Raw genomic sequence first — 8,837 nt, 5'->3', positions numbered from 1 at the left:
TGTCCAAATCAGAAGCATCATTTCCCAAATCAGAGGAATTATTTGCCTTTGAAAGTCTCTGCAGACTTCCTCAGTTTCTCCCCAGTCCTGTATGATATCTTTTCAGCTACCCCAGCCTTCTGGGAATCTAGGAGATGGTGTGCTATTTTCCTAAATTGCCCTGCACGCTGCTGTGGTGACAACAGGAGCCAGCTGTCAAACAAATCAGATGCCATTGTTTCCATGAGCAGGAGAGCATGGGATGGGTGTGCTGTGCATCGGTGCTGGCACACCTGTGCTGGCTCTGTGCAAAGTGACAGGGTTTACTGCCAAGGGCAGGGGGGAACTGCACAAGGGCAGGTCTGGCACTGCAGACCAGAGCTGGTGCGTGCCTGAGCACAGCCAGGGGAGATGGGATGGTTCCACCTGAGCTGTGCTCCAGCAGGTCAGGGTGAGGGCTGGATTAGCTCTCCAGGCAGGGTGCAAGGCACACAGACTGAGCAGGCTGCCCTCTGTGCCCCAGACATCAGCTCTGTACATCCACCTTCCTCGTCTCCTCTAACCTGCTGTCCCAGGACAACGAGCACCCCTGGCAGTAGCCGGGCTCTGCCTGCCACAGGCAAGGCACTGAAAGGGTTACGGAGCCAGGCCCTTCAAAAGAGAAGTTTCTGGACATCCTCTTGTTTTTGCTAAGTTATCAAGATGCATCTGGTGACTTCCTTCTGGTTCTCGGGGGCTGCGGGCCAGGAGAGGGTGACAGCCAGGCTGGGAGGGAAGTGCTGCTGTGTTGCAAGAAGTTCGCACTCGCCCTGAGGTCAGCGGCTCGCCGCTCACGTGGCCCGGCAGTATAAAGCTGGATGTGGGAGTCAGGCTGGCCAGCTCGCAGCTTCGCTGTCCCGGGGGCTGAGGGGAGCAGGAAAGCACGAGCCACAGCAGGGAAGCAGAGGAGTGAAACGACGGGGAGAAACATGGAAACTTCCCAGGCACACAGCTCCGAAAGGTGAGAGCGGGACGGGAGTGAGAGGGAAGCCTTTTGGCAGAGGAGTGTTGTGTTTCTCCCCTTGCTTTTAGGAATGCTGCTCCTGTTCCTGCTCTGCAGGGAAAGGCGTGCTGCTGCCTCCACCTCTGCATGGAGTCTGTCAGTCTTCCTTGCTCGGGACACTGTTTGGAAAGCTGGCGCTCTCTGGGTCCCATCCACATCCCTGGGGAATGCTCTGCTCCTTCTTCTGCCATCGCAGGCTCCCCCTTTTGTCTTAGAGAGCTAAGATCTGTTTTGTCAGAGGAGACAGCACTAATGCCTGCTTCACTGTTCTTCCCCAGGATGTCCACAGACCTGTCAGAACTGCTGAAGGAAGCTACCAAGGAGGTGCACGAGCAGGCAGAGAACACACCGTTCATGAGGAACTTCCAGAAGGGGCAGGTGTCACTCCAGGAGTTCAAGGTACTTCCCAGCAGCATTGCTTGGGGATGGGATTTCCTCAGCAGTCACATCAGATGGGCTGAGAGGGGACTAAAGAGGGGAGGATGGGGCCAGTACAAGTAAGGAGGATGGAGACGTGATGTATCAGCACCTCCTATGAAAAACATCAAATTTCTGCACCCTGAGGTCTTACTGGCTCCTCTTGCAGAAGGTGGGAAAGGACTGTGCATATCACAATGGGCAGCCAAGCTGAAACAGGAGAAAAAGGACAAAGAGGTTGATGGGACTAATGCTATTGCTTTTCTCTTTCTTCATAAATGCCTGCATGTTATTATTGCCAGTCATAGTTAATGCAGATAGAACTGTGTTCAGATACTTGAGCAGCTGAAATGCTCAAAAGAGGGAGAATTCTGTATTTACAACTGCAGCTAGAAATAATGATGGGATGGTGAGAAAGTGAGGATGTGGGATCATTGCTGGCACTGAACTTTGTATTGTCACTTGAGTTATACCACAGCTGAGATCATGAACAATAACTCAAAACCAGACTGAGTTTGAGCAATCTGTGTCTGCTGCTAACAAGCAGGAGCCTGTTGCTTTTTTTCAAGATAAAAGAGAAACATTTCCATATATTAGCCTAACCTGACTAGATACAATTCCTGGGATCTGAGCCACATAAAAAAGCCAAGAGCAAAACCAAAGCAAACACCTGGGCCAGAAATTCCTGAGAGGCTATAGGAAGTGACACATGGACTTGCAAATAACAGCTACTGATTCAACCTGTGGCTTAATTACTTTGTTGTTGGATTGTTCCTTGGCAAATAAATACATACAAGTAGGAAAGAGACTGCTTATTTCTGACAGGTGACATTCAGAATACTTAGGCAAGCATAAATTCAATCTCAGGTGCTGACTTCCTGCTGTAAGAAACATGGCATTGGTAGGCAGTGATCTTTGAGACAGGCAAGCTGTAAAAAGACCTCCAGGAATAAAACTTTGTTTCTTAGACGATTTTTACATGCTGTCAGGTGAATGAGATGGGACATGGATTTTAAAAATTAACAAGTGTTTAAAAGCCATGTTTCTCATTAAACCACTGCCTGCCTCTGAAAGCAATCAGTTGAGTGACACTTTTGCTTAATTTGGAAGGCAATGTTCCCATATTTTGTTTCTTTTCCGGTAAGGTGGGTAACAGGTTACTGTTTAAAAAACTGTTTTTGTTTACTCTCTTGGCAGACCTATATATCTGGCCTGCTACGTGACTCCCCAGATGGTGGGTATTTGTTTCCACAACGAGTCACTGCCCATGTGCTTATCAAAGTCCTGTTTTCTGGCACAGTGGGGCAAGGTTGAAACAGGAACTCTCTCACTGCAGAGCTCGCTGCTTTGTGAGAAAACAGCTTTCTCTCCTGTGAGCAGCATAATCCCCCCTACTCAAACCTGACTCACCTCTACTGCAACACCTTAATCTTTTCCCATTTGCTGCCCACAAAGGGTCACAGGGTAAGGAAGGGGTGGTGTAGGTGTAACAGCCTCTGAAAACAGAATGCCTGGGGAAGGGAGGAACACAGCTATATTGTCTCAGATCACGTGGAAAAGCTGGCAGATAGAAGAAAGTATCGCATAAGCTGGGAAAAACAACAATAACAATGGTTTCAAAATAGAGGGGAGAACACAGCGTCACAGCACTCCTTCACAAAGGCATCTTTCAGAGGCAGGCTGTGCTTCCAATCCCTTTTATCTTGTCTCCCTGGGGCAACCGAGGAGGCAACCCCACTTGCGTGCCTGAGTGAGCAGAGTGGTGGTGCCTCAGTTCCCAGGATGGTGGGATGCTGACAGGATGAATATGTTGAAAAATAACCAGGGTGTGTCATCATCTCACAAGGCCCCACAGAGGGAAGCCACATTTTGGAGCATTCAAATTTGAACAATGTACCAGAAAGGATACCTTTGGGAATACCCTCTCTATTGACTGAGGGAATGGGAAGAGACCAGGAATGCTTAAACAGGGCTCCAGTTTACATCACATGAAACTGCCAGACTTTAACTTCAAGGCAAGGCAGTGACTTTAAGAGCAAGCAAGACCAATACCTGCTGGAAAGGGCTCACCTGATCGCTATCTCAAGCAGAAGGGAAGGGCTAAACAGTGTCTCCCTGTACCTTGCACTGTTTTCCACATGGGAAATCTGCAACATCACAGATGTTTGTGACTCATAGTGGGTGTGCCCATGAGTACCTTTATTGTTAGTACAATTTGTCCCACAGACTTGAAAATGACAAGCAGATGCACCTATAGCTCATCCTCTTTCTTCTCTTCCAGCTGGTTACAGCATCCCTGTACTTTGTCTACTCTGCTCTGGAGGAAGAGATCGAACGGAACAAGAACAATCCAGTTTATGCCCCTGTGTATTTCCCGGCGGAGCTGCACCGCAAAGCTGCCCTGGAGGAAGACTTGAAGTACTTCTATGGCAGAAACTGGAGGGAAGAGATCCCATGTCCTGAGGCTACTCAGAAATACGTCGAGAGGCTCCACTACATAGGCAAGAACGAGCCAGAGCTCCTGGTGGCCCATGCCTACACTCGCTATTTGGGAGACCTGTCTGGGGGGCAGGTGCTGAAGAAAATTGCCCAGAAGGCCCTTCAGCTGCCCAGCACTGGGGAAGGGCTGGCTTTCTTCACCTTTGATGGGGTCTCCAATGCCACCAAGTTCAAGCAGCTCTATCGCTCCCGCATGAATGCTCTCGAGATGGACCTTGCCACTAAGAAAAGAGTCATGGAGGAGGCCAAGAAAGCATTCCTGTTAAATATACGGGTGAGTAACAACCAGCCAGCCCTGCCAGCCCACATCCTCTCTCAAATAAGAAAATAGCTACAGGGGAAATACAAGGCCAGTGTTTCCACTGGGCAGCTTATGAGAAGTTGTGGATCAGGGCGAGCTGGTCAGGGTTGGATGGCTGTGCTTCTCCAACCTGGGAGCCAAATAAAACAATGGTCTCTGAAAAGCTCTTCTCCCTCCCTTAGTGTTTGAATCCAGTCTCTTTCATGTGCCACTATTCAGATATGAATGAGGGTTAATATTGGAGAGGGGATTACCACATAGTATCTGTCCTGCCTCTGTGGTGAAGTTACACAGGTCTGCTGTGCACTCTGACTAGGTGACAGGTTTCCTTGCTTTCATTCCCATCAGAAGGTGGGCAATAGCCTTCTCCTTAGCTGAAAGCTTCAGGGAGAACCTGTAAACAAGGAGTGTGGAAGACATTCTTTTGACCTCACAGGCAACTTTTGTTCCATGCAAAATGTGCCAGGAGACTTAGACTAAAGCCTTGTGTCTTCCTCTAGTTCTTAAAGTGCCTGGGGAAGGGGCAGGTGGTCCAGTGAAGGAACAAGAGGAGGCCACATAATGAGACAGTGTTCCTTCTCCTCAGGTGTTCGAGGCGCTGCAGGAGCTGGTGTCCAAGGGCCAGGAGAATGGTCACCCTGTGCAGCCAAAGGCAGAGCTGCTTCGCACGAGGAACGTCAACAAATCACATGAGCACGGTAAGACACTTCTGAGGGCAGGTGCCTCACAGTGCTCCTTCCTTCCTTTCTCCTCCCTTCCTCTGTCCTTGTTTGTAAAAGCCATTGGGAAACAAGCATGAGGTGCTTGCCCCATCTCTTCTCCAGCCATGAGCAGGTAGTGCAAGGAGAGGCACTGCTGTGTGCAAAGCTTCCTCTAGACATGACAGAGCAAGGATAACACATGTGGGCTCTTCAGAAAGTGTGTCAGGGAGGAAGCTTTACAAAAAGAGACTTCTCTCTCCACCTCTAGGACTTTAACAAATGTAAGGTTCATTCACCCCAGGCAAAACTGACCTTGAGTTCACAGAAGCAAAGGCATCAATTTTGGGTGCTGCAGATCGGCCGTGGTGCTGTGATGCTGACAGAAGGTTCTTCTGGACACAGTCCTATCCAGCAGCCTGTCCTTTTGGACTGTATCTCCCTCTGATCATTTTCCTGTCTCCCAGAAGTATTTCCTGAAAACACTCCAGAGCGTGTGCTGGGTTTACAGTGAGCACTGCTCTGGATGGTGGAATGTCATCAGGCTTGTACCTGAGTGAGCTCAGATTGTTTACAGAGCAGAATGGTTTCCATGAGGACACACAATTCAAATAAAAAACCCTTTATGGCCTACCCATTCTGAAACTAAAATGGAGATTTGTTTTCAGAGCATCCTGGATTGAACCACAGTTTTTCTATAGCAAAGATGAAAGGCAAACCTTGCCTTAAGCATCTCTGGATAGTGAAGCTTAAAGCAGCTTCTGTGGGAAAGGCATTAAAAGTTCCCTGTGAAACGTTGCCATTCCTTTCCCAATACATGCATACAAGTAAGATTTTCAGACAAATTTAGTGTTGGATGAGGAATCCCATCCTGAAGTTGTACTGCAGAAATTGCTTGGAGTGCTGAAGACTGTTCAAGGTCTTTAGATGCTTAACTAATTAAATCAGTGAGAAGTAGGACACAAAATGCCCTTTAAAATTCTAGCTTCAGTACTTGTCTGTCTTCTGCACACATCAGGGGTTTGGAGCTGGGCAGTGCACGTGTAAGCCTGTAAGGAGACAAGGGAAGAGCTGGTAGTCAGCTACAGGCAGAGGGGCTGTGGGCCTTTGTGATTCCCAGACCAAGTCTGCTGCTTCCCCTCTCCACTGGGAGAGCAGAAGCTGCTGCCAATGTTTCTCCCAGCTGAGCTCTGCGCTTTCTTCTTCTTCCCTGGGTGACTCCAGTAGGGCGTGCTCTGGCACTGGGGAGAAAGAGCAGCTAGCAGCTGCTCTTGCACAACTTCTTGCCACAACCTCTTCTCACTTGTCTTTATTTGCTTTTTCTCCCTATTTGATCTAGGTCCAGCAGCTGGGAAGGAAAGTGAGAGGACGAAGATGAGGAAGACAGACACGCCACCCACCACGTCCCTGGTGCGGTGGATCGTGGCGCTCAGCTTCCTCGCCATGACAGTCGCCGTGGGCTTGTTTGCCATGTGAAAATGCAGGACCTTCACTTTCTCTTTGTGACTCCCCTCACCCTGAACTAATCCACCTTCCCAGTCCTTGTGAGAGAAATTACCCCTGACTGGGTACTGTGATCTTGGTTCCGCCACTAATACTAGGAGACTTTTCTCCCCAGAAATCAAAGAGTGCTGTAAGGGGGTTCAGGCAGTTTCTCCTGTGCTTGGCGTGAGCTCTTCTCAGAGACTAATTTTATCATCAAAAAACAAGGGTGCAAAAGGCTAAAAACAATGGCTAAGAATTGCCATTGCTTTACAGAGTGCCTACAAAAACCCTACAGGATCAGAAACACAGCTTTGGCATCTGTCTTTCCTCAGAAAGACGGAGCTCCTTGGAGCTCTGTTTGCTCAGTTTTTTTATACTGTTAGATAATACTGTGATCACTTTCTCTGCGGAGCCACGTGGCTCCCACGGGTTACAGACAGTTTTACATGACACTAGTAGGTCTTTGTTATTTCTTTTTCTCATTATTTTTGTCTTTGAAAAACAAAAGACAGTTGTTGGACATACAGTGTCATTCTTGTCTGGTTGTATAATTTATACACATAATAAATTTCAATGTAAAGTCTTCAGGCCTGGTGTTTCCTATTATTAAAGCCTTACCCAGGGAAAAAGGAGGTGTCTTTCTTCCTCCTGGTTTTATGTCTTTTGGAGCTGCTGCCTGCACAGACATGACAATAGACAGAAGTGGGAGCTACCATCAGAGGCAGACTCTGCTCCCACTCAGTGCTAACAATAACCTGTTATAAGCTGGGGCAGGTTCCTTCGGCTCCTACACACTGCTCTCTATTTCTAGAAACAGCATGAAATTCAATGAGTGTGCAAAGTATTTTTAAGGGGTGGAAGTAGTACATAAGAGCTGGTTGCTATTCTATCGCAAGCAAAAGGGGATGGGACCCTCAGCTGGCCAAAACCAGGAAGCTCTCCCTGAACTGCCAGCAAAGGGCTGCGTTACCAGGCTGCCTTTGTAAGAGCTTCCGAGCCAAAACTGCCAAGTGTGTTTTCACTACCCAAAAGTTAAAGGCACCCTAGGTTTTGGTCGAGGCAGGCATCAAGCACACAGCCACAGCCCTTGCCCGAGTGGCAAACCAACCCGCTCACTCCCAGGGCTGGCACGCACGTGGCCTTGCTACAGGCACTGCAAGCACACAGCTCTGCCGGAGCAGCCCGCGCACACAGCTCCCTGGCCTTGCCTTCTGCCGAGGCACATCTGCAGGGCTGGGTTTGTGTCCAGCCACGGGCCCTGCCTGCTCCAGGAGCTCTCCCAACACAGGAGAGGCTGCGGTTCGGGTATGGCACTGCAGGTACTGACAAAACTGCCGTGTTATCGCCTCAGAGTCCTCTCTTTATTCCAGAAAGCCTCTGTGATCAACCTGTCTCCATGATCTGCCTGTTCTGGCTGTGACCTTAATCCCAAAGACACATGTTCCTACTGATCTGTTTTGATGACCAGCACCGAACCTGCTCAAAGAACAAGAATCAGAAGGCAGGTCCTGCTGAGAATGAGCAGTGGGAAAACAGGACTGTCATCATTCTCAGGCTCTTTTCTACTCTGCATCCCTTCCCCAACCCCCTTCAATAGTTCTCTCTTTGGATCCACCTGCCAGAAGAAATAGTTAATTCTCGAAAAAGATAGTCAGGTGTTTGAAGAGCAGGAATATGAGGTTTGATAGCTATTTAAATACAAGAACTTGTTCATTCAGATCTGAATTAAGTTCTACCTATTGAGTCACTCTAAACCACCCAACTAAACCATTTTGTTCATTCAAACATGCTCAGGAAGCTAAGATCCCCAAGAGACAAACAAATGCCATGAGCACAGAAACACTCCACCACACTCAGCCCTTCACTCCTCAGAGAGCCCGACTGCAACCTCAAAGTTGGAAAATGTGGGTTCTGACTGGTATCACACCATCCCTGCTCAAGGCAGGGGCGAGATGGCGCTTTGGGTGTGACAGCCATTGCTGTCACACATAGAAGATTCCAGACTGAGCCTCAAGTGCGCAGAAATGGAGACCAAGGCTTTGTTTGTACCTGTCTATGATCTTTATGAGCACATCTGGTTTCTCTGCAGCAACGACACCCTCTTTATTTCCCAGGGGCTGCAGCTGAGGCCTCCCCTGCCACCCGCACCGCGCCTCCCAGCTCACTCTGCACTGAGGGCGCGCATTACCGCGCTTTGCAAGGGCCAAAATGCGCACCCAGCCACCTGCCACCCTTCCCCCTAAATTCACTAACAGCCAGGAGGAAGGCATGCGGGAGGACTCGTGTCCTGAGGGCCTGGAGCAGTGACGGGCCCCAGCCGTCCCAGGAGCCTACAGCAGTAATTAACTCACGATATTCCGCCCGCAATGGTATCACCCGCTCCCCCTGCGCGCCCCGCCGCAATGGTGCGGCCCGC

At 49.3% G+C, this 8,837-nt stretch overlaps 2 protein-coding genes across 3 annotated transcripts in view; both read left to right on the top strand.

The window, feature by feature from the left end:
• Nucleotides 1-819: 819 nt before the first annotated feature.
• HMOX1 (heme oxygenase 1) lies at nucleotides 820-7,004 on the top strand. Of its 2 annotated transcripts, XM_041416789.1 has the most exons (5): nucleotides 820-979; nucleotides 1,300-1,420; nucleotides 3,720-4,211; nucleotides 4,825-4,936; nucleotides 6,276-7,004. In XM_041416789.1, exons 1-5 carry the CDS (start codon nucleotides 837-839, stop codon nucleotides 6,410-6,412), a joined length of 1,005 nt encoding a protein of 334 aa, XP_041272723.1. In that variant the 5' UTR covers nucleotides 820-836; the 3' UTR covers nucleotides 6,413-7,004. The 2 variants fall into 2 exon arrangements, with proteins under 2 accessions (XP_041272723.1, XP_041272722.1); XM_041416788.1 differs by lacking the exon at nucleotides 820-979 and having other exon boundaries at nucleotides 1,094-1,420.
• Nucleotides 7,005-7,272: 268 nt separating this feature from the next.
• MCM5 (minichromosome maintenance complex component 5) overlaps nucleotides 7,273-8,837 on the top strand; it is a 42,521-nt gene continuing 40,956 nt past the window's right edge. The window contains exon 1 of the mRNA XM_041416700.1: nucleotides 7,273-7,740. The gene's annotated coding sequence lies outside the window, so the exon portion shown is untranslated. The remainder of the gene's footprint in view (nucleotides 7,741-8,837) is intronic.

Source organism: Onychostruthus taczanowskii, unplaced genomic scaffold (assembly GCF_017590055.1).
Source record: "Onychostruthus taczanowskii isolate IOZ18803 unplaced genomic scaffold, ASM1759005v1 scaffold53, whole genome shotgun sequence".
Taxonomy (NCBI): domain Eukaryota; kingdom Metazoa; phylum Chordata; class Aves; order Passeriformes; family Passeridae; genus Onychostruthus; species Onychostruthus taczanowskii.
This window is presented reverse-complemented; position numbering and strand designations above follow the sequence as displayed.